General features: G+C 46.2%; 1 protein-coding gene across 6 annotated transcripts in view; it reads left to right on the top strand.

Annotated features, from left to right (window-relative positions):
- LOC106567837 (Down syndrome cell adhesion molecule-like protein 1 homolog) overlaps positions 1-24,868 on the top strand; it is an 86,156-nt gene that overhangs the window by 58,119 nt on the left and 3,169 nt on the right. The window contains exons 7-33 of one of the 6 annotated variants that reach the window (XM_045692283.1): positions 1,891-2,187; positions 2,971-3,243; positions 3,827-4,111; positions 4,363-4,482; positions 4,727-4,903; positions 10,417-10,616; positions 10,755-10,851; positions 10,956-11,084; positions 11,198-11,365; positions 11,504-11,574; positions 11,706-11,946; positions 13,120-13,266; positions 13,681-13,836; positions 17,271-17,410; positions 18,442-18,492; positions 18,815-18,968; positions 20,563-20,680; positions 20,872-21,035; positions 21,265-21,363; positions 21,834-22,022; positions 22,236-22,523; positions 22,786-22,941; positions 23,128-23,158; positions 23,378-23,499; positions 23,748-23,900; positions 24,101-24,301; positions 24,481-24,798. In XM_045692283.1, coding sequence (XP_045548239.1) covers positions 1,891-2,187; positions 2,971-3,243; positions 3,827-4,111; positions 4,363-4,482; positions 4,727-4,903; positions 10,417-10,616; positions 10,755-10,851; positions 10,956-11,084; positions 11,198-11,365; positions 11,504-11,574; positions 11,706-11,946; positions 13,120-13,266; positions 13,681-13,836; positions 17,271-17,410; positions 18,442-18,492; positions 18,815-18,968; positions 20,563-20,680; positions 20,872-21,035; positions 21,265-21,363; positions 21,834-22,022; positions 22,236-22,523; positions 22,786-22,941; positions 23,128-23,158; positions 23,378-23,499; positions 23,748-23,900; positions 24,101-24,301; positions 24,481-24,798 — 4,545 coding nt within the window. Of the gene's footprint in view, positions 1-1,890; positions 2,188-2,970; positions 3,244-3,826; positions 4,112-4,362; positions 4,483-4,726; positions 4,904-10,416; positions 10,617-10,754; positions 10,852-10,955; positions 11,085-11,197; positions 11,366-11,503; positions 11,575-11,705; positions 11,947-13,119; positions 13,306-13,680; positions 13,837-17,270; positions 17,411-18,441; positions 18,493-18,814; positions 18,969-20,562; positions 20,681-20,871; positions 21,036-21,264; positions 21,364-21,833; positions 22,023-22,235; positions 22,524-22,785; positions 22,942-23,127; positions 23,159-23,377; positions 23,500-23,747; positions 23,901-24,100; positions 24,302-24,480; positions 24,799-24,868 lie in introns of those variants that run through there. The other 5 variants (XM_014137616.2, XM_014137615.2, XM_014137620.2 and 2 more) reach the window with 5 other exon arrangements.

Below are 24,868 nucleotides of genomic sequence, written 5' to 3'. Positions count from 1 at the left end.
CTGACTGCAGGAATGTCCTCCAGAGCTGTTGCCAGAGAATCTAACATAAGCCGCCTCCAACGTTGTTTTAGAGAATTTGACAGTACGTCCAACCGGCCTCACAACCGCAGACCATGTGTACGGCGTCGTGTGGGTGAGCGGTTTGCTGATGTCAACATTGTGAACAGAGTACCATATGGTAGCGGTTGGGTTATGGTATAGTTAGGCATAAGCTATGGACAATGAACACAATTGCATTTTATCAATGCCAATTTCAATGCACAGAGATACCGTGACGAGATCCTGAAGCCCATTGTTGTGCCATTAACCCGCCGCCATCACCTCATGTTTCAGCATGATAAAGACGGCTCCATGTCGCCAGGATCTGTACACAATTCCTGGAAGCTGAAAATGTCCCAGTTCTTCCATGGCCTGTATACTCACCAGAGATGTCACCCATTGAGCCTGTTTGGGATGCTCTGGATTGATGTGTACGACAGCGCGTTCCAGTTCCCGCCAATATCCAGGACTTCGCACAGCCATTGAAGAGGAGTGGGACAACATTCCACAGGCCACAATCAACAGCCTGATCAATACTATGCAAAGGAGATGTGCCACGCTGCAAATGGTGGTCACACCAGATACTGACAGGTTTTCTTATCCACGCCCATATATATATATATATTTTTTAATCTGTGACCAACAGATGCATATCTGTATTCCCAGTCATGTGAAATCCATAGATTAGGGCCTAATGAATGTATTTCTATTGACTGATTTCCTTATATGAACTGTAACTCAGTAAAATCTTTGAAATTGTTGCATGTTACATTTATATTTTTATTCAGTATATAAAATGGTCATATATATTTTTGTTAGACAGACTAGCTCAAACATTTGTGAAACTTTACAATTATAATTTGCTAATAAATAATAATTAAAAAAAAACATAAGTTTGCACCCCCTATTTTAAATTGTTCCATGACTCAGGCGACCAAGTGTAGGTTTCGACGAAAAGCTGTTTGGCTCAGCCGAAGATTATTATATAGCTCAGTCGAGACTCGCGAAGAGGAAGAACTTTGCAGGTGTTTCTGATTAATAAACAATGCCGTGCTGGTGGGTGGTAACATTCAAATAAAACTGCCCTGAAAAGAAACGTAGACTGAAAAGTATTAGCATGTCATATCATAGGTGAAACACACGGCATTGGCACGGATAATATCCAAAGTTACCACGTCGGATTTCCCACTTCAACTCCAAATATATCATACTTTGACTAAAATGATGACTTATTGACTAGAAATCATAGAATCTCAGGAAATAAGCTGTAAAACTGCAAATGGTTTCTCTCTGCCCCATGGCAAAAGTAGTAGTATTGCATTAAATTCATTATAAAATTGCAAAATGTTTCTCTCTGCCCCATGGCGAAATGTGTAGAATTGCAGGAAATTCACTTTTAAAACATAAATGTTTCTCTCCACTCTCAAGAGAGGGGTCACTAAAATGTTTTGCCGCGGGGTGGGGTCCCCCCCAACCAAATCTCGCTTACAGATGTAGGATCTTAATTTTAGCCAGTTTGCAACAGCAGAAAAATAATCCTGCAGCAACAGAAATGTTAATTATTATGTGGATTATAATTAATGGACATTTTTGTAGGGGTTGATACATTTTTCGCAAGGGAAAATCAAAGTCTGAAATTTCAAAGTGGAAATTACAAACTTCAGAAGCCTTTTTAAACCTCAAATAACCTACACGTTTTAAATGTCCTGCATTGTCCTGCAACAGAGTGATCAAATTAAGATCCTACATCTGTAACATTATCTCACTTTTCTTATTTTCTTTCTTTCTTTCTTTCTCTCTATCTCTCTCTCTCTCTCTCTCTCTCTTTCTCTCCATCTATCTCTCCTGTAGACGGCACTCCTCGTATTGTGTCTTCCTTCAGTGAGCGCGTGGTCGCCCCCGGTGAGCCCTTCTCCCTGATGTGTGCCTCCAAGGGAGCCCCACCCCCCTCCATCACCTGGACGCTGGACGACGAGCCTGTGGTGCGAGACTCCGCCTACAAGACCAGCCAGTACACCCTATCAGACGGCCTGACCGTGTCACATGTCAACGTCAGCAGCCCGGCCATCCGTGACGGGGGAGTGTATCGCTGCGCCGCACGCAACTCGGCCGGTAGCGCCGAGTACCAAGCGCGCATAAACGTAAGAGGTGCCTGTCTACTTTTCAATATACACGCACCCCACACCTGCACCTATACATGCACTGACAATAAGTATACAGTACAGAGACAGGTGGAGATGTGTGAGGATTTAGACAAAAGTGCAACACATACACACATCCAAGACACATGCATACATCCACTAACACACACAGCGAGGTTTAGAGTCCATCATTTCACACACCCAACCCCAACCCTCCAACTGTCATCCCTCTTTCTTACTCTCTGTCTTTTTCTCTGTATGTGTGTCTCTCTCCCGCTCTCGCGTCCCTGTTTCTGTCTGTCTGTGTCTTGCCCAGTGTGTGTTTCTCTCTCTTTTGCTGTGTGTCTGTCTACCTGGATGTCTCTCTGACTCCTGTCTCTATCTATTTGTTCTCATCAAGACCACAGCAAAGACCATGTCTGTTCTCATCAAGACCATAGGACAGTGTTACTGAGGGTAATGTAGTCAAACATGTGCATACACACCCATGCACACAATCACTTAGAAAACACATTAATAGATATTACAAATATTACCAGTATGATTGGGGTAAGGGGACATCACTAACCTCTTTCTCTACCCCTCAATCTGCCCCAATCACTCTCTACCCAACCTTTATCTTCTCTCTCCCCAATCTTTATCTTCTCTGCTCCCCTTTTCTCCCATGTCCTCCTTCCCTCTCTCTCCTCTTCCACCCCTGTCTCCTCCTCCCTTTTCCCCCTTCTTCTTCCTCCTCTTTCCTTCCTCTCCTTCGCTCCCCTCGTCCTCCCTCTCTTTTCTGTGTCTCCAGGTTCTCCTAGGATCAGGGAGATGCGTGACATCACGGCTGTGGCAGGAAGGAACACCTTTATAACCTGCCGTGTGATTGGTTACCCCTACTACTCTATCAAGTGGTTTAAGGACGGCATGCTGCTGCCTGACAACCATCGCCAGGTGGTGTATGAGAATGGAACACTGAGGCTGAGTGATGTGCAGAAGGGGATGGACGAGGGTACCTACCTGTGTAGTGTGCTCATCCAGCCACAGACCTCCATCGACCAGACTGTCCACGTCACTGTCAAAGGTAGGGGACTAGACAGGGTTGGAGGACAGGGGGTGGGGGCAAGGGTGGCATAGGTAAGGCAAAGGGGGAAGGGGAAAGGGATGATGTGTTACACTAAATCTACCAATGACAGGATGTAACCGCTCACTCCAGTGCAATGGATTTGTTGAAAGTCACCAACGTTTGGGCAAGGTTTCTTCCTAGTCGTAAAGAGGCAATCAGCTTAACAGGGTGGTCACACCATGGTGTTAAAAGCATCTAGCTTTATAGGAATGTGTAAGTGTGTTTGTTGGGTGGTAAGCATGTGTGCTGTAGGTGTGTTTGTGTATGGGTGTTGGGGGGTCTATAGAAGTCTGTGTGTGCGTGTGTACGTGTGTTTGTGTGTGTCTCTGATTTAATTAGATGAATCATAATGAGGCCCAGATTAAATCCCCCAGACATCTTAGCTGTAGCACCACTCCACCCCCTTCCGCCACCATGGCAACGGCATGACTTCCTCCGCCAGTTGGCCTGTAATCAGAGCACCCATTATGGGCTGGTGGAGATGGAAGGGGGTCAGGGGTGGGACCTCTAACATCTGACCTCTGTAACCTCTGCCCCCTAGTGCCACCCCTGATCCAGCCCTTTGATATCCCCTCCACGTCGGTGGGAAAGCTGATGTACATTGCCTGCGTGGTGTCGTCAGGTGACATGCCCATCCGCATCACCTGGCACAAAGACGGGCAACTCATCGTGCCTGGTTCCGCCTCTGGTGTTGGCATAGAGACCAAGGAATTCATGAGCTCCTTGCAGATCTCCAAGGTGACGCTGAAGCACAATGGCAACTACACCTGCATCGCTAGCAACGCCGCGGCAACCGTCAGCTGGGAGAGACAGCTGATCGTCACCGGTGAGAGAGGGAGGAGGGGAGGAGAGGAGAGGATGGAGGGAGGGTGAGAAGGAGAGGAAGGATTGGAAAATAAGTGGTGTTGAAGAATTTGAGAAAGATAAAGAATGAATGCATGGACAGACTGGTTATAGAAGCTGGAAGATATTAAGAAAACACAGAAGGATTAGAGAATAATTGAAGACTAGCCACCATTTTAGAGATGCTGTTGTCAATTCTAATGACTGTACTAACTAGAACCTCTCCTCCCTCAGTTCCCCCTCGCTTCGTGGTCCAGCCCAACAACCAGGATGGGATCTATGGGAAGGCAGGAGTACTAAACTGTTCTGTGGAGGGATACCCCCCTCCCAAAGTCATGTGGAAACACGCCAAAGGTAAAGACCAACACCCTGCAGCACTAACAACATCAACTAACTAACTGTCTACTATTCTATGTATCATAGTGAAAGAACTTGTACAATAAAGTTTAATTGATGATGGAAGATAAAATTAGCAAATGTTTTTATTTTTATTCTCTACTGTAACATCATAACTAATGTACATCCAAGCGTAAGATTAGAGACCATTATAACTATGCGCAACTTTGACTTGACCCGACCGTGCCATTCCTTCCTGTAGGTATAGGGAACCCCCAGCAGTACCACCCTGTGCCTCTGACTGGTCGGATCCAGATCATGTTCAACGGCTCCCTGCTGATCCGTCACGTCCTAGAGGACGACCGGGGATACTACCTCTGTCAGGCCTCCAACGGAGTGGGCTCTGACATCAGCAAGAGCATGGTCCTCACCGTCAAGAGTGAGTTCATCTGTCTCTCACTAGGTCTCTCTCTCTCCCTCTTTCTATCTCTTGTTCTCTCTTTCTTTCTTCCTTTCTCTCATTCTCTCTCAATTCAATTCAAGGGGCTTTATTGGCATGGAAACATATGTTTACATTCCCAAAGCAAGTGAAATTGATAAACAAAAGTGAAATAAACAATAAAAAGTGAACAGTAAATATTACTCTCACACAAGTTCCAAAATAATAAAGGCATTTCAAATGTTATATTATGTCTATATACAGTGTTTTAACGATGTGCAAATAGTTCAAGTAAAAAAAGGGAAAATAAATAAACATAAATATGGGTTGTATTTACAATGGTGTTTGTTCTTCACTGGTTGCCATTTTCTTGTGGCAACAGGTCACAAATCTTGCTGCTGTGATTGCACACGGTGGTATTTCACCCAATAGATATGTTAGTTTATCAAAATTGGATTTGTTTTCAAATAATTCTTTGTGGGTCTGTCTAATCTGAGGGAAATATGTGTCTCTAATATGGTCATACATTTGTCAGGAGGTTAGGAATTGCAACTCAGTTTCCACCTCATTTTGTGATCAGTGTGCACATAGCCTGTCTTCTCTTGAGAGCCAGGTCTGCCTACGGCGACCTTTCTCAATAGCAAGGCTATGCTCACTGAGTCTGGTGAAAGCACATTTTGCAATATTCTAAGTAGATAGCCCGGCTCACAGGGCTAGCTATTTAGACACCCACCAAGTTTAGCCCTCACCAAAGTCAGATTTACTATAAGAAAAATGTTATTACCTTTGCTGTTCTTCATCAGAATGCACTCCCAGGACTTCTACTTCAATAACAAATGTTGGTTTGGTTCAAAATAATCCATAGTTATGTTCAAATATCCTCTGTTTTGTTCATGCGTTCAAGACACTATCCGAAGTGTAAAGAAGGGTGACGCGCACGATGCGTTTCGTGACAAAAAAATTCTAAATATTCCATTACCGTACTTCGAAGCATGTCAACCGCTGTTTAAAATCATTTTTTATGCCATTTTTCTCGTAAAAAAGCGATAATATTCCGACCGGGAAAGCGTGTTTACGTTCAAAGAGAGAGAAAATAAAAACATGGGATCCCCTCGTGCACGAGCCTCAGTCTGATGGTCCTCTGATAGACCACTTAGCAAAGGCGCTAAAGTTTTTCAGCCTGGGGCTGGAATTACATCATTCAGCTTTTTCCCGGCTTCTGAGAGCCTATGGGAGCCGTAGGAAGTGTCACGTTACAGCAAAGATCCTCAGTTTTCAATAAAGAGAGCCAAGAAGCCCAAGGAATGGTCAGAGAGGGCACTTCCTGTACAGAATCTTCTCAGGTTTTTGCCTGCCATATGAGTTCTGTTATACTCACAGACACCATTCAAACAGTTTTAGAAACTTTAGGGTGTTTTCTATCCAAAGCCAATAATTATATGCATATTCTAGTTACTGGGCAGGAGTAGTAACCAGATTAAATCGGGTACGTTTTTTATCCGGCCGTGCAAATACTGCCCCCTATCCCCAACAGGTTACAAGAAGTTACAGGCCTGTGAGAGCCAGAAATCTTGCTTGTTTGTAGGTGACCAAATACTTATTTTCCACCATAATTTGCAAATAAATTCATAAAAAATCCTACAACGTGATTTTCTGGATTTGTTTTTCTCATTTTGTCTGTCATAGTTGACGTGTACCTATGATGAAAATTACAGGCCTCTCTCATCTTTCAAAGTGGGAGAACTTGCACAATTGGTGGCTGACTAAATACTTTTTTGCCCCACTGTATATGTTTTTGATGTTTGTTTTTTGCTATAGATCCAAAAAGATTGGAGAATGGGTTTATCCACATATCTCCATTTTGGATAGATAACTCTTCGTTTTGTTGTTTGTTTAGTGTGTTCCAATTTTACCAGAAGTGGTTTGATTCTATGGATTCTTCAATTACATTGAGTTGATATCTGACGTGCTGTTCCTTCTTTTTCCGTAGTGTATTCTTTATTGTTTTAGTGATTTAGCACAGTGAAGGCGCAGACTCAGGTTTTCTGGGTCTCTATGTTTTTGGTTGGATAGGTTTCTCTATTTCTTTCTTAGGTTTTTAATTTTTTATCCAACCATTTGTCATTGTTGTTCATTTTCTTAGGTTGTCTGCTTGAAATTTTTTGATTTGATAAAGAAGCTGAAAGGTCAAATATACTGTTTAGACTTTTTACTGCCAAGTTTACACCTTCACTATTACAGTGACATTCTTTGCCCAGGAAGTTGTCTAAAAGGGATTGAATTTTTGTTGTTGCCTAATTGTTTTTTGGTAGGTTTCTACACTACTTTCCTTCCATCTATAGCGTTTCTTAATATTGTGCAGTTCTTTTGGCTGTTATGCCTCATGACTGAGTATTGCTCTGTTTAGGTACAGTGAGGGAAAAAAGTATTTGATCCCCTGCTGGTTTTGTACGTTTGCCCACTGACAAAGACATTATCAGTCTATAATTTTAATGGTAGGTTTATTTGAACAGTGAGAGACAGAATAATAACAAAAAAATCCAGAAAAACGCATGGCAAAAATGTTATAAATTGATTTGCATTTTAAGGAGGGAAATAAGTATTTGACCCCTCTGCAAAACATGACTTAGTACTTGGTGGCAAAACCCTTGTTGGCAATCACAGAGGTCAGACGTTTCTTGTAGTTGGCCACCAGGTTTGCACACATCTCAGGAGGGATTTTGTCCCACTCCTCTTTGCAGATCTTCTCCAAGTCATTAAGGTTTCGAGGCTGACGTTTGGCAACTCGAACCTTCAGCTCCCTCCACAGATTTTCTATGGGATTAAGGTCTGGAGACTGGCTAGGCCACTCCAGGACCTTAATGTGCTTCTTCTTGAGCCACTCCTTTGTTGCCTTGGCCGTGTGTTCTGGGTCATTGTCATGCTGGAATACCCATCCACGACCCATTTTCAATGCCCTGGCTGAGGGAAGGAGGTTCTCACCCAAGATGTGACGGTACATGGCCCCGTCCATCGTCCCTTTGATGCGGTGAAGTTGTCCTGTCCCCTTAGCAGAAAAACTCCCCCAAAGCATAATGTTTCCACCTCCATGTTTGACGGTAGGGATGGTGTTCTTGTGGTCATAGGCAGCATTCCTCCTCCTACAAACACGGCGAGTTGAGTTGATGCCAAAGTGCTCCATTTTGGTCTCATCTGACCACAACACTTTCACCCAGTTGTCCTCTGAATCATTCAGATGTTCATTGGCAAACTTCAGACAGGCATGTGTATGTGCTTTCTTGAGCAGGGGGACCTTGCGGGTGCTGCAGGATTTCAGTCCTTCACTGTGTAGTGTGTTACCAATTGTTTTCTTGGTGACTATGGTCCCAGCTGCCTTGAGATCATTGACAAGATCCTCCCGTGTAGTTCTGGGCTGATTCCTCACCGTTCTCATAATCATTGCAACTCCACGAGGTGAGATCTTGCATGGAGCCCTAGGCCGAGGGAGATTGACAGTTATTTTGTGTTTCTTCCATTTGCGAATAATCGCACCAACTGTTGTCACCTTCTCACCAAGCTGCTTGGCGATGGTCTTGTAGCCCATTCCAGCCTTGTGTAGGTCTACAATCTTGTCCCTGACATCCTTGGAGAGCTCTTTGGTCTTGGCCATGGTGGAGAGTTTGGAATCTGATTGATTGATTGCTTCTGTGGACAGGTGTCTTTTATACAGGTAGAAAACTGAGATTAGGAGCACTCCCTTTAAGAGTGTGCTCCTAATCTCAGCTTGTTACCTGTATAAAAGACACCTGGGAGCCAGAAATCTTTCTGATTGAGAGGGGGTCAAATACTTATTTCCCTCATTAAAAAGCAAATCAATTTATAAAATTTTTGACATGCGTTTTTCTGGATTTTTTTGTTGTTATTCTGTCTCTCACTGTTCAAATAAACCTACCATTAAAATTATAGGCTGATCATTTCTTTGTCAGTGGGCAAACGTACAAAATCAGCAGGGGATCAAATACTTTTTTCCCTCACTGTTGACTGTGATTTTGCTGTGATCTGATAGGGGTGTTAGTAGGCTGACTGTGAACGCTCTGAGAGACTCTGGGTTGAGATCAGTGATGAAGTAATCTACAGTACTACTGCCAAGGGATGAGCTGTAGGTGTATTTACCATAGAAGTCTCCTCAAAGCCTACCATTGACTATGTACAGACCCTGCGTGCGACAGAGCTGCAGGAGTTGTGACCCATTTTTGTTGGTTGTTTTGTCATAGTTGTGTCTAGGGGGGCATATTTGGGAGGGAATACTGTTTGCTGAGAGTGTCAGGTTCTTGTCCAGTTCTGGCATTTAGATCGTCACAGACTAGTACATGTCCCTGGGCCAGGAAATGGTTGATCTCCCCCTCTAGGATGGAGAAGTTGTCATCGTTAAAGTATGAGGATTCTATTGGAGGGATATAGGTAGCACACAAGGACATTTTTCTCTGTGGAGATAATTTCCTTATTAATTTCGAGCCAGATGTAAAATGTTCCTGTTTTGACTAATTTAAGAGTGTGTTAGGTCTGCTCTATACCAAATTAGCATACCCCCTGAGTCTCTTCCCTGTTTCATACCTGGTAGTTTAGTGGAATGGACTACCAGTTCTCTGTAACCTAGAGGGTAACCAGTGGGTCCGTCTCTTCTATACCATGTTTCTTGTAGGATGACAATGTCTGTATTTCCAATATATTTGATGAAGTCTGGGTTCTTGCTCTTTAGGCCAAAGTCAGATGACCTCAGACATTGTATATTCCAGGATGAGATAGTAAAATCTATGTGTTCCATAGTGTCTAGTGTTGTTTTCGTGTGGTTTAGGCCCAGACCATTACAGAGGTGTGAGCAGAGAATGTTCTCTCTCTCTCTCTCTCTCTCTCTCTCTCTCTCTCTCTCTCTCTCATTCATTCATTCATTCATTCATTCATTCATTCATTCATTTCATTCATTTTCTCTCATTCTGTTCCTCACACGTGTCATTCATTCCCCCCTCCTGTTTGACCCCAGCCCTGGGCTACACTTCATTAACCCTCTTCAGGAGGAGGGTTGGCTCTAAACTTAAATACCAGTCTATCTCTCCCAGACTGGTGTGTGTGTGTGTCTGTGTGTGCATGTTGATTGATTTGTTCCTCCAGTCTGTGTGTCTTTTTGTCTGTCTATGGCTGTGGTGGGGAAGGAAAGGTTCTGATGAATTAGTGATGAAAACAAAACAGCAGGAACCCTTCAGATCAATAACCCATGTTGGCGAAGAGGAGGGAAGGAGGGAAAAGGAGAGGAGGGAAGGAGGTAGACGGGGAAGAGAGGAGGGGTGTGAGAGGGCCACGAGGGCTCGGAGCGTGAAATGAAAATAAAGAGTGATGGAGGGAATAAATTGAGATTTCTATTTTCTACACACCTGTACAGTACTTTGATTTTTCTAATACCATCCCTGTTTCCTTTTCTCATTCCCCCATATCTATTCATCACATTCATGAATATCTCTCTCTGTGTGTGTCTCCAGTTCCAGCCATGATCACGTCGCACCCCAACACCACCATGGCCATCAAGGGCCAGGTGAAGGAGCTGAACTGCACAGCGCGGGGGGAGCAGCCCATCATCATCCGATGGGAGAGGGGCGACACTGTCATCGATGCCGAGAGGAACCCCCGCTACTCCATCACCATTAACAAGAAGGGGGACGAGGTTATCTCCACACTCAAGGTCAGACACTGAGGAAAGAGGGCAAAATGTTGAGAGAGAATTGAAATTGGAGGTCATTAGAATTTAGAATTTTAGCCCAATTGAGTTGAGATCAAAGTACAAAAATAGTTATTTTCTTTGTTGCTGTCCCCCATGTAGCTGAAGCCAGCGGAGCGCGGGGACTCAGTCTTCTTCTCCTGCCATGCCATCAACTCATACGGAGAGGGGCGAGGACTCATCCAGCTTACCGTGCAAGGTGCGTATCTCTCTCACTCTGCTATTACTGCACATAGGCTCACTGTTGACCGACCAGTGATTGAGGTTAAATGTATACCCAACCTCCTCCTTTAACACACCCAGAGCCTCCTGACCCTCCTGAGTTGGAGGTGAGAGAGGTGAAGGACCGCAGTATGAACCTGCGCTGGATCCAGAGGTTCGACGGCAACAGCATCATCACCAGCTACGATATCGAGTATAAGAACAAGTCTGGTACGAGTCCAACCAGTCCAACCCTGTAAACCCTCACATCCCTATTGTCCTCAATCTAACTCCCTTTTCTCTGGTCCCCTAATGTCCTCTCTATCTGCTTCTATTTGTTACAGATACTTGGGATCACAAGTACACCACCAGGAACATCTCCCCCACTAACAACCAGGCTAACATCGTGGAGCTGCACCCTGCCTGTGTCTACAGCATCCGTATGTACTCCTTCAACAAGATCGGACGCAGCCAGCCTAGCAAGGAGCTCACCATCAGCACTGAGGAAGCACGTAAGTCTAACCGCAAACGCGCACGCACGCAAACACACACACAAACACACATACACACACACATAGACACACACTTATTTAAAATGATGTCTTGTTTGGTGCTATTGAAACTCTTATTTCAACCTCTCACCTCAACAGAACCTGATGGGCCCCCTATGGAAGTGATCCTCCAACCAATGACGTCTCAGAGCATACGGGTCACATGGAGGGTAAACTTCATTAACCATCATGCCTATCTTCCTTTATGCTATAATACCATAATAAGTGAGACATTCAAACTAACTGTCATTAATCTCCAGTCAGTGTCCTAACAGAGCTGTCCCTTGCCTCTCCCTCTCAGGCCCCCAGAAAGGAGCTTCAGAACGGGGTGATCCGGGGGTACCAGATCGGTTACCGTGAGAATGGGCCAGGCAGTAACGGCCAATACAGCATTGTGGAGATGAAGGCCACAGGGGACAGTGAGGTGTACACCCTGGACAACCTGAAGAAGTTTGCCCAGTATGGAGTGGTGGTCCAGGCCTTCAACAGGGCTGGCACTGGCCCCTCTAGCACTGAGATCAACGCTACCACACTGGAGGATGGTAAGACAGGAGGGAGGGAGGTTAGAGAAAGAGGGGGATAGATGAAAGTAGAGGGAGGGAGCTAGAGAGAGAGAGAGAGCTAGAGAGAGAGAGAGAGAGAGAGAGAGAGAGAGAGAGAGAGAGAGAGAGAGAGAGAGAAAGAGATTCATACTTTGCTAGTAGAACGGGTAGATTCCTTTAATTTGTCAACGGGAATAGAAAATAGAGTCCAATCATGTAAGAATAGAGTGGAAAAGCAGCAAATAAAGATGCACCCACACATTGATTCAGTTGTGCAAACACACTCTCACACACACAGTCTCTGAGACAAAATGGAGGAAATGAACATGCAGCACATCCCCCATCATTCTCCTGTTTTAATTAGCTCCAACAGTAGACTGAGAGAGCGAGAGACCCCATTACTCTCTGAATATGCCTGCCCACTCTACCTCTCTCTCTCTCTCTCTCTCTCTCGTCATCTCCCTCTCTCCCCTTCATTGGTTATCTCTCTATTCCCTCTCTCGTTTACACCATTTTTTTGTTGGTTCATTCCATTTTTTCTCTCCAGAATCTATTTCTCCCTTTGCTTTCATTGGGTAATCCCCCTTTTCCTTCTTTCGCTACTCTGTTTTATCTTTACATCAGACAGACAACATCTTAGTCCCTCAGTCTCCCCCCGTGTGTACAGCCTTAATGATAGAGATAGATGTAGATCCTGATTATGATAATTAGTTAGTAGTGATGGTAACTACAACACACACTCTCTGTCTTTCTCTGTCTGTCTGTCTGCTTGCTGCTGTTTCTACAGCTGCAATTATCACACAGCTGGACACATTGTCCTCCGTCCGCACACTTCTGCTTTTTATCCGCCGTCTGCCTCTCATCACCATCCCCCCTTCCTCCAAGTTAACCCTTAACAGTCAAGACTCGCCTGGTAAATGATACAGTGTATTCCTCTTTCCCTTTTCCCTTATACCTGCCTCTCTCTCTGCCATCCCTCACTTTATACTTTTCTCTTTCTCTCTCCATTGCAGTGATTGAAAATTGAAGATTGGAATAAATAGTATTTTGAGAATGTTATGCAGTTTATTACTATTACTGTATCTTCGTCCTATTAGTCGCAGACAGCTGTGTTCAATAAGGTACACTATGGTCCTCTGTGATGTTAACATTTGACCTCTCTCCTACCCCCAGTGCCCAGCCAGCCGCCCCAGAATGTGCGGGCTATCTCGGTGACGTCAGACGAGGCGGTGATCACGTGGGCGGAGCCTCCGCGTCTGACGCTGCATGGCGTGCTCAAGGGCTACCGTGTGGTGTTCTGGTCCCTCTTCCCCGACGGAGGTGGGTGCTGTGGGGGCCAGGCACAGGGGCCGATGCAGAGTAATTATCACTACTATCATTCTAACTCCACCCCAAACCCATGGCCTCACCTGCCTGTCTATCTGTCTGTGTGTGTGTGTCTGAACACATAACACACTCCCAAACTGTGCCCTAGCCTGCCCCACATCCCTTCTCCTCATCTGTCTCCTAACCCTTCACACAACCCATTCCCTATCTGTCTGTCTATGGGATTTACCTGGAATATATTATTTGTATGTTTACCTTGCCCCCTTGAGCCTAACCTGTATTTTCCTCCCAATTTGTGCATTGTGATGTATGAACAAACAAGGCTTAATCTCTCTCTCTCTCTCGCTCTCTCTCTCTCTCTCTCTCTCTCTCTCTCTCTCTCTCTCTCTCTCTCACTCTCTCTCTCAGAATGGGGAGAGATGCAAAACATCACTACAACTCGTGAGCAGGTGGAGCTGAGAGGGCTGGAGAAGTTTACTAACTACAGTGTGCAGGTGCTAGCCTACACACAGGCTGGGGACGGGGTCAGGAGCAATGTCCTGTACATCCAAACCCGCGAGGACCGTGAGTACACGCACACATGTGCATTTGCGCAGACACACACGCGCAAACACTCTCTGTCAACACACACATATACATTATCCTCCCACTGATATAGACTTTAACCCATATATACACTACCGTTCCAAAGTCTGGGGTCACTTTGAAATGTTCTTGTTTTTGAAAGAAAATCACTTTTTTTTGTCCATTGAAATAACTGCAAATTGATCAGAAATACAGTGTAGACATTGTTAATGTTGTAAATGACTATTGTAGCTGGAAACGACTGATTTTTAAGGGAATATCTACATAGGCGTACAGAGGCCCATTATGAGCAACTATCACTCCTGTGTTCCAGTGGCATGTTGTGTTAGCTAATCCAAGTTTATCATTTTAAAAGGCTAATTGATCATTAGAAAACCCTTTTGCAATTATGTTAGGACAGCTGAAAACTGTTGTACTGATTAAAGAATAAATAAAACTGGCCTTATTTAGACTAGTTGAGTATCTGGAGCATCAGCATTTGTGGGTTCAATTACAGGATCAAAATGGCCAGAAACAAAGTTGCCTAGAAGGCCAACATCCCGAGTCGCCTCTTCACTGTTGACGTGGAGACTTCTGTTTAATGAAGCTGCAAGTTGAGGAGTTGTGAGGCATCTGTTTCTCGAACTAGACACTCTAATGTACTTGTCCTCTTGCTCTCAGCTACATAATTGCAAAAGTGTTTTCTCATGATCAATTAGCCTTTTAAAATGATAAACTTGGATTAGCTAACACAACGTGCCATTGGAACACAGGAGTGATGGTTGCTGATAGTGGGCCTCTGTACGCCTATGTAGATATTCCCTTAAAAATCTGTCGTTTCCAGCTACAATAGTCATTTACAACATTAACAATGTCTACACTGTATTTCTGATCAATTTGCAGTTATTTTAATGGACAAAAAAATGTGTTTTTCTTTCAAAAACAAGGACATTTCTAAGTGACCCCAAACTTTTGAACGGTAGTGTATATTTAAGAAATAAGGCCCAAGGAGGTATGTTATATGGCCAATATACCACGGCTAAGGGCTGTTCATACGCACAGTGCGACGCGGTGTGCCTGGATACAGCCCTTAGCCATGATATATTGGCCATATACCACAAACCCCCAAGGTGCCTTATTGCTATTATAAACTTTTTACCAACGTAATTAGAGCAGTAAAAATATGTGTTTTGTCATACCCGTGGTATACTGTCTGATATAACATGGCTGTCAGCCAATCAGCATTCAGGGCTCGAACCACACAGTTTATAAATATATATATACCACAGAAAGATAGAACCACAGTCACACTGAGATGCACACTGCTTGGAAGAGATGAGAAGCTCAGAGGGAGGCTGTGTGTGTGTTCATGGGGGGATAAAGAAGAGTGTCAGGGTGTATCACAAGCTCATGACTAAAGCTCATTTGTGTAGTGAGGCCCCATTACCAGTGCTAATGAGAATTAAGAGGCTTTGGGCCCATGGCTGAGGGCTCGAGACTAGAGATAGGGGATAGAAGAGGAGGGGTAGAGGCAGAATGAGGGAGAGGAACGGGACTGATCCACAGCACCCAGCCCTGCAGCCCACAGCCCCCCTGGACACAAGTAGCCAACCAGCCAGGCAGTCAGGCAGCCAGGCCCAGGGATTAACTCCTCCTGGATTAGAGATAATTAATTTTGTGCTTACACCATTGAAGGCGGGATTACAGGCCGATCCCTGTCTCCTTCACTCCCCTAAACAGGAGGAGGAGGGGGATGGAGAGAGAGAGGAGAATGGGAGGGAGAGAGAGAGGGAGAGGGAGAGGGGGCACAGCTGGGCCTGCCCGGGCGAAGGAGCGAGAGACAAAAGATGAAAAGAAAGAAAAAATGGGTTGATGGATGGAGGACAAGAGACATGTTAGCCCTTCTCGGTTTGCCCTGCTTTACTAGATGCTTTGTTAGCTCTTTGTAATACTTCCGATATATACTGTTTTAGCCTTGGTTGTACATTAGACTTCATCTATGTTATCCCTCCTGTGCCACATGCTCTTCTCTGCTGGTCCCTGCTATTTGGGGCTCTTTGGGAGGCGGAGGTTGTCCCTTCCTCTCTGAAGGCTTTTGGTAGCTGTGGTTTGGGATGCGTGGTCATGGTGATGGTTAAGACCATGGTTAGAAGTAGCTAGTTGTTCAGCAGTAGTGTACTGTAGGTGACTGTATATGACTCCTCATCACTGGGTTGTCTGACAGTGGATCAGACAGTCTGGACTGGGAACGTGCAGATTTTGGGCAGCAGATGGAGCTTAACCCCCCCCCCATTCTGACATGAAGGCCCAGTTATGATAATGATGCATTTCTCCTATCACCCCCCCACCCCATCCCCCCTCTCATCTCCCCTTGGGGCTGCCCCTAACCCTCTCCTCCCTCCCTCCCTCCCCTCTCCTCTCATGTCCCTGGTGTTGTTCCTGCCATAATGTGGTTGAGATGGAGCCCCAGGAGATGGAGGGGGCCCAGAGAGACAGAGCAGGATTACTGGGGGGAGCAGGCTGCCCTGGGATAGAGAGGGAGGAGATAGAGGGGGTCCTGGATCTCTCTAACAGTCCTCCCTCTTCACTATAATCCGTAAAAGGATCCAGCAGGGTCAAGTGCATCAGGTCACATAATGCTACTGATTGCTATCTAGGGTTGGATAGGTCCTTAATCTTTGTGCTTTAGGTCCTGCTGTACAGTACAGTACATGGAGGAAGGTCTAATGTAGTGTAGCCTCACAGTATTCATTTGAACCCTGTCCCTTGTAACCCAGGGAGACCCATGCATTTCTATCTGATGGACGGGTTGTATTCTTAGAATAAGGTCCAGTGTTCTGTATGTGTGGACAGTGGGAGAGTATTAAGGCTTTATGTTGTTGATGACTGATAGAGTTATAAGGCTCTTTAGGCGTCTCAGTCAAGTGGCCATGCAGTGAGCATGAGGAGCAGCCTGGTGTGTGTTAATCTGTTTAGGGGTTAGAGAGTTAGACTGCAGGGTGTCAGAGCAGAGCGAGCAGAGCAGAACCGCTGACCACGGTGTCTGAGTGAACATATGTCACCGCTGGCCCTGGTCTGGCCCGGGCCTGGCCTCTCCCCAGGGGACCTCCTCCAAGTCCTCCCAGAGCGGCTTACAGCACAGGATAAGACTGGCAATCTGCAAACTACCCTGCTCACTTTAACACGGCTTTAACACCCACACGCAAGGAAATAGCACGCGCCTGCACACAGCCGTGTTTACTTGAACATGGCTTTAGTACCCAGTCTCACACACACACACACACACACACACACACACACACACACACACACACACACACACACACACACACACACACACACACACACACACACACACACACACACACACACACACACACACACACACACACACAGCTCTGCTGACCTGTCTATGTATTGTGTATCCTCTCCAGTCCCAGGCCCTCCAGCTGGTATCAAAGCCGTGCCCTCATCTCCCAACAGTGTGGTCGTGTCCTGGCTACCCCCCCATAAACCCAATGGTGTCATCCGCAAGTACACCATCTACTGCTCCAGCCCAGGCTCCGGACAGCCGGTAAGTACCACTGAGAGGGCAGAGTATGGGATGGGGGAGGCGCAGTTACAGGTATTGGAGAGGCAGAGAATTAAGGCCCTAATGACAAGACATGATGTGAATGCATGATATAGCACTTGATGGATAATTAATTAGTAACCAACACTCAGTGTGCATGTGTGCGTGTGTGCGTGTGTGTGTGTGTGCGTGTGTGCGTGCGTGTGTGCGTGTGTGTGTGTGTGTGTGTGTGTGTGTGTGTGTGTGTGTGTGTGTGTGTGTGTGTGTGTGTGTGCGTGTGTGTGTGTGTGTGTGTGTGTGTGTGTGTGTGTGTGTGTGTGTGTGTGTGTGTGTGTGTGTGTGTGTGTGTGTGTGTGTGTGTGTGTGTGTGTGTGTGTGCGTGTGTGTGTGTGTGTGTGTGTTTGGGTGTGTCTCTATCTCACTGTGTTTGCTTCGTCGCTTTATTTCCTGCCCTCCCAGATGAACAGATGAGGTTGTCTTGGCAACGTGATGAGACGTAGATATGCAAATGAAGCAGAGAACAAGCTCACACATGCCCACTGCAGCATCAGGAGCTCTCACACACACAGGTCTGCACTAGCTATGCAGTTTTCACACATCTACATTATTCTCTCTCTCTCACACACACATACACACATTTTCTGGTGGCACACATTCAGACCACACACACACAATCCAATAAAATCCTGCTATCATGGAAGAATTCCACTTTCTTATCATTCACAAATCCTCACCCTATGTGGATGAGTACCATGTAAATGAGCATGGAGAAGGAAGGAGGGAGATGGGGAGGGAGACGGGGGAGGGAGGAGCAGAGCAGGGTATCAGTCACACAGAGATGAGAGTGCTTTTGTTCCTCTTTTCATTATCTCTCTGTATCACTCCCTGGATCACCACTACACTGCTGCCTCCACGCTGGAGGAATGTTCTAATGTTCCTGTTACTCACCCCCCCAGAGCCCCACATTCACCCCTTCTCCCTCCTCCCCTCCCTTCTTCTCTCTATCCCTCTGTCATACCCACCCTGCTTTCCAGCAAGCCTGGGTAGAGGCTGAGATAGGGAGGGAGAGAGAAAGAGAGAAAAAGGTAAATGAGGCAAATGGAAAAAGAGGTGAAGATGGGTATTGAGTGATGAACAGATGAGGGAGGTGGTGCATGAGCTTATGTGTTGTGTGTGTGTGTGTGTGTGTGTGTGTTTGTGTGTGTGTGTGTTTGTGTGTTGCGTGCCTGCATACATGCATGAGTTATACTCCTTAGTTCTAAACTCCTTAGTTCTCTTTCAAGTCATCTGGGCTTCCCTCATGCCATTAGACCATAGATGCCAAGCAGCCCCTCCAAAATGCTACTGTACCATTATACCATGGTATTACACAGTGTTAATAATCGAACCTGTATATCTCTCCCCCAGGCTCCCAGTGAGTATGAGGCCAACCCAGAGATGTTGTTCTACAGGATCACCCATCTGACCCGCGGTAAACAGTACCTCATCTGGGCCTCCGCCGTGACAACTGCTGGCCGTGGCAACATCAGCGAAAAGGTCACCGTGGAGCCTGCTGGGAAAGGTAAGGGAGGAGGGGACGAGGGGTAATTGAGGAGGGATGGAGGGATTTGTGTAAAGGTTATTTAAAAAGAGAAGAAGAAAAAAGAGGAAGAAGAATTGCAGAAATAGTCTGTCTTACACAGAGGGCTTTCATCTGTCTCTCTGTACCTTTCTGTACCTTTCTTACACAGAGGGCTTTCATCTGTCTCTCTGTACCTTTCTGTACCTGTCTTACACAGAGGGCTTTCATCTGTCTCTCTGTACCTTTCTGTACCTGTCTTACACAGAGGGCTTTCATCTGTCTCTCTGTACCTTTCTGTACCTTTCTGTACCTTTCTTACACAGAGGGCTTTCATCTGTCTCTCTGTACCTTTCTGTACCTTTCTGTACCTTTCTTACACAGAGGGCTTTCATCTGTCTCTCTGTACCTTTCTGTACCTGTCTTACACAGAGGGCTTTCATCTGTCTCTCTGTACCTTTCTGTACCTTTCTTACACAGAGGGCTTTCATCTGTCTCTCTGTACCTTTCTGTACCTTTCTTACACAGAGGGCTTTCATCTGTCTCTCTGTACCTTTCTGTACCTTTCTTACACAGAGGGCTTTCATCTGTCTCTCTGTACCTTTCTGTACCTTTCTTACACAGAGGGCTTTCATCTGTCTCTCTGTACCTTTCTGTACCTTTCTTACACAGAGGGCTTTCATCTGTCTCTCTGTACCTTTCTGTACCTGTCTTACACAGAGGGCTTTCATCTGTCTCTCTGTACCTTTCTGTACCTTTCTTACACAGAGGGCTTTCATCTGTCTCTCTGTACCTTTCTGTACCTGTCTTACACAGAGGGCTTTCATCTGTCTCTCTGTACCTTTCTGTACCTGTCTTACACAGAGGGCTTTCATCTGTCTCTCTGTACCTTTCTTCTCTCCCTCTCTATCCCAGGTTCTTCCGCTCTCTCTCTCTCTCTCTCTCTCTCTCTCTCTCTCTCTCTCTCTCTCTCTCTCTCTCTCTCTCTCTCTCTCTCTCTCTCTCTCTATTGACTGACAGCTGTAGTATTGATTGAGGGCTAGCGGTGTAGCAGGAAACACTGTTGTTAATTATGTGGTGATGAACAGGGCCTACCCAGTAAACTGGCCCTTAGGGAGGGGGGTGGACAGGGATCAATACTGGGGAGAATCTATGGAGCATGGATGGACTGAGCGAGACGGAGGGATAGGAGGAGGGGGGGCACTCCAACGCTCTGCTCTCATAACAGTGGGTAAAAGGAAACCCTCCAGGCTAACCTACTCAATACCAGGATCACTCAGCAAACACTAGAGAAAGATGTTTACACATCAAGAAAGAGAAAACAGAGCAGGGAGGTTAGAGTGTTTGTCTGGCTGTAAATGTGCCTGGGTGCCTAAGTGTGTGAATGTGCATGTGTGCATGCACACGTGAGCACATTCAGTGTGTGTGTGTGTGTGTGTGTGTGTGTGTGTGTGTGTGTGTGTGTGTGTGTGTGTGTGTGTGTGTGTGTGTGTGTGTGTGTGTGTGTGTGTGTGTGTGTGTGTGTGTGTGTGTGTGTGTGTGTGTGTATGTATGTGACATCCCAGTTTAACCTGTGTCACCTGCCCTCTGTCTGCAGCCCCAGCTAAGATCCTGTCGTTCGGGGGCACAGTGACCACTCCCTGGGTGAAGGAGGTCCGTCTGCCCTGCAGCTCAGTGGGAGAACCCACCCCCACCATCAAATGGACCAAAGACAGGTCAGAACTCTCCTAACTCATCCTCAATGGAAGTAAAGTGGTGAACTCACAATCAGTGCTAGGATAAACTTTAGACTTGGTGCCAATGCTGGGTTTTGGAAGATAAGGTTCAGGTCAGGGTTAAGTCTACCATAGAGGTGTGAGGTTGCTGTATTATGATCTAACTAGGATCCTCTGTGTGTGTGTCTCAGTGAGGACTCGACTATCCCTGTGACTGTGGACGGGCAGCGTCAGATCCTGTCCAACGGTACTCTGGTGTTACGTTCCGTCAAAGCTGAGGATTCTGGGTACTACACGTGCACGGCCACCAACACCCTGGGCTTTGACACCATCATAGTCAACCTGCTGGTGCAAGGTGAGCTGGGATACGCTGGGCTGGTTGAGTGTATGGGTGGGGTGAGATCTGAGGACCTTTTGGGGTTGTCTCAGCTGGTTTCTCTGTGTTCCTCTGACTGTGTGTGTATCGTCTCTCTCTATCTGGTCCCTCAATCTGCTCACTGTAACTGTGTGCTGTTTGTGCCTGGTCTCTGTGGTGCTGATTGACTCTAACTGTGTCTGACTGTGTTCTCTCTCTGGATGTTCAGTTCCTCCAGACCAGCCCCGTCTGACCGTCTCCACCACCTCCACCTCTTCCATCACCCTGGCCTGGATCCCTGGGGACAACGGAGGCAGCTCCATCAGAGGTACACCACTCCCTCCCCCTGGGCCTTAGTGCATTAGGATCCGTCTGAGGAGAGTTCTTTAGCTGCTGTATCTCACTGAGAGATAATTCCTCTAAAAATATAAATAATATTGATATAGCCTTTTACCTATTTGTGTGATTTTCTCAGTTCCCGTCAATGTATTAACTTTTAGCTCCTAATGTCTGACATACTCCTAGCAAAAGAAGGTACTGTATCACTGAGGGCATTCTAAATCCTTTATCTCCCCCTGGTGTTCAAGGGGTGTAACAGTAGTTAGAGCTGATCTGATTTTGCCTCAATGGAGTATGTGCAGGTTGTGTAATATGGCTTTAATATTTGAAATGGGAGGATATTGTAATTGATAGACATTTACAGTATTTCATTGTTTTTTTAAATGGTTTATTTGTATATTTGGCAGATGATAAAGAAATGCTTAAATTATTCTGTAGTGTATCCCTGTGTGTCCTCAGGTTTCGTCCTGCAGTACTCAGTGGACAACACAGAGGAGTGGAGGGATGTGTTCATTAGTTCCAGTGAGCGTTCCTTCAGGCTGGACAACCTGCGCTGTGGGACCTGGTACAAGGTCAAACTGGCAGCCAAGAACAGTGTGGGCTCAGGACGCATCTCTGAGATCATCGAGGCTAAGACCCACGGACGAGGTGAGGGAAAAGGAAAGATCAAGGGGAAGGGGGGAAGGTGAGAGAAGGTGTAGAGGAGGAAAGAGCAGAAAGAGTTGAATTTTAAAACTGCATGATTTTATATTTTACCTCACATCATGTGTTTTACCTCACATAAACTACATCTCCACTCTAACACACTAACCACAATACCGGCAGTCTGACAATCTCCCTGTCTCTCCTCTTCTCCTGCAGAGCCTGTGTTCAACAAGGAGCAGCCCCTGCTCACCCACATCAACTCTACCCACGCGGGGCTCAACCTGCAGGGCTGGACCAGCGGAGGCTGCCCCATCACCGCTCTGCTGCTAGACTTCCGCCCCAAGGGCACGTGGGCCTGGCAGAGCCTGAAGGCCAACGCCACGGCCCAGCTCTTCCTCAGCGAGCTGCGGGAGGCCACCTGGTACGAGCTGAAGATGAAGGCCTGTAATAGCGCCGGGTGTGGGAACCAAAGCTCCCAGTTTGCCACCACAGACTATGACGGCAGTGAGTCACTTCCTGTTTCTACCAGATAACTGCTCTCACTTGCTGCTTTGACATTTACATGTACATTTTAGCAGACTCTCTTATTCAGAACTACTTACAGTCATCAAAGAGAAGGGGATAAGGAGGGAGACCAAAAAAGGGAAGGAGAGAGGAGTAGAATGTGAGTGGGCTTGAAAGTGGTGGTAAAAGCAGTCCTTTAATCTTCCTCTGACCCCCTTTCCCTCCCTCTCTCTTTCCCTCTCACCCCTTCTCTCCCTCCCAGGTACCATCCCTCCTATAAACTCGGCCCAAGAGGACAGGGATGATGTGAAGAAGCTGTTCTCCATCGGCTCTCCTGTCATCCTGGTCACCCTGGGCGTCGCCCTGCTCTTCATCATCCGCAAGAAACGCAAGGAGAAGAGACTCAAACGACTCAGAGGTGAGAAACAAAGGGAAGGAGGGAGAAGAGAGGTAAAGAGGGGGGGAGGGGAGAACAGCGAGGAAGAGCCATAAGTAAATTAGTAAATAACTCAGAAACACTAAAGGTAACATGTCAAAATAATTTGCCTAATCCACATGATGATCCATTATAATCTAATAAAGATATTTGTGTTTGTTTTCACAGATGCTAAGAGCCTTGCAGAGATGCTTATCAGGTAAGGATAATACTCTTGATTGATTGATGCCTGTGGTTATGGATGTGTCATATTCCAGGGGATCTTGATGGATCTTTGAATATACCTGCAAGTCCCAGTAAACTCTTATGAAGTATCACCAATATACTCCTGTTATATATGTATACATGTACACTATGTAAGTACTGCTGATGTGACAGTGGATCCAGTCTAAGTGTGTGTCTTGTTTTGTGTGTTGAGCAGTAAGAACAACCGCAGCATGGACACCCCAGTGAAGGGTCCTCCCCAGGGCCCTCGGCTCCACATCGACATCCCTCGTGTCCAGCTGCTCATCGAGGACAAGGAGGGCATCAAGCAGATAGGTCAGTATGGACACACTGAAGCTAATCAGATTGATCAGACTGAATATCGTCCAATTAAATAGCCTTTCGTTACAGTACACTAACTAACCAATCAAATTATTTCTCTCAACTTACTAAATACGTATTGCTAGAGTGTGAGTTACAATCAGCCTATGAGGAGAACATCTGACAAGGGAGATTAATTGTTTATCACAGATATTTTTGAACAACTGTCATAATATGTTTTCCTCATCTCTTACATCCAATAGGTGAGGACAAGGCAGTGGCCCCAGTGACGGACACAGAGTTCAGCCAATCAGTGAATCCACAGAGCTTCTGCACGGGTGTGTCTCTGCACCATCCTGCCCTCATCCAGAACACAGGGCCCTTGATTGACATGTCAGACATCCGCCCTGGAACCAGTGAGTACTTCACATACACTAGGATGTGCATAGTATGGAAATATGTCTTATTACAGTGTAACGTGTAGGAGTTAACTTGAGCTGACACCCAAAATGTTTGTACATGCTTACACCCAAAATGATTATAAGTGTTATGAATAGTACCCAGTGAGTGAATTCTATCCTCTCATCGTCCTCCTCCTATTCTCTCCTTGTCTCAGACCCAGTGTCGAGGAAGTGTGTGAAGTCAGCCCACAGCTCCAGAAACCGCTACTCCAGCCAGTGGACCCTGAGCAGGCCGGGCCAGAGCCAATCAACAGCCTCCGCAAGGACTCTGACCTCTGACTGGCGCACCATGGGCTCCCACGGCATCACCGCTACTGAGAGTGACAGCTACAGCGCCAGCCTGTCCCAGGATACTGGTGGGTACCGCCCCGCCCTGGCAACAACGCCACTAAAGACCCATCATTAACACATCTATCTTTTACATCCCCAAACCAGACCTGTAGTATACCTTGAAAGGCCTACTGGCACAGCTGTACTGTATGCAAACTTCATATTGCATTGTTCTAATATGTTATGGCATTTATTGTTTTTCCAGACAAGGGTCGTAACAGCATGGTGTCCACAGAGAGTGCCTCATCTACGTATGAGGAGCTGGCGCGGGCCTACGAACACGCCAAACTGGAGGAGCACCTGCAGCATGCCAAGTTCACCATCACAGAGTGCTTCATCTCCGACAGCTCCTCTGACCAGATGACCACAGGCACCAACGACCCAGCCGACAGCATGACATCACTCAGCACGCCATCCGAGACAGGCCTGTGTCGCTTCACCGCCTCGCCACCCAAACCCCAGGACTACGACCGCGGCAGACCTACCAACGTGGCCGTGCCCATCCCCCACCGTGCCAACAAGAGTGAGTACAGAGAGCCACCCTGTCTGGCACAGTGGCACCACATTATACTTTGCCACAGGCTGTTTGTTGT

The sequence above is a fragment of the Salmo salar genome, chromosome ssa13 (genome assembly GCF_905237065.1).
Source record: "Salmo salar chromosome ssa13, Ssal_v3.1, whole genome shotgun sequence".
NCBI lineage: Eukaryota > Metazoa > Chordata > Actinopteri > Salmoniformes > Salmonidae > Salmo > Salmo salar.
The sequence above is the reverse complement of the archived record's forward strand: the minus strand, read 5'-3'. Positions and strand labels throughout refer to the sequence as shown.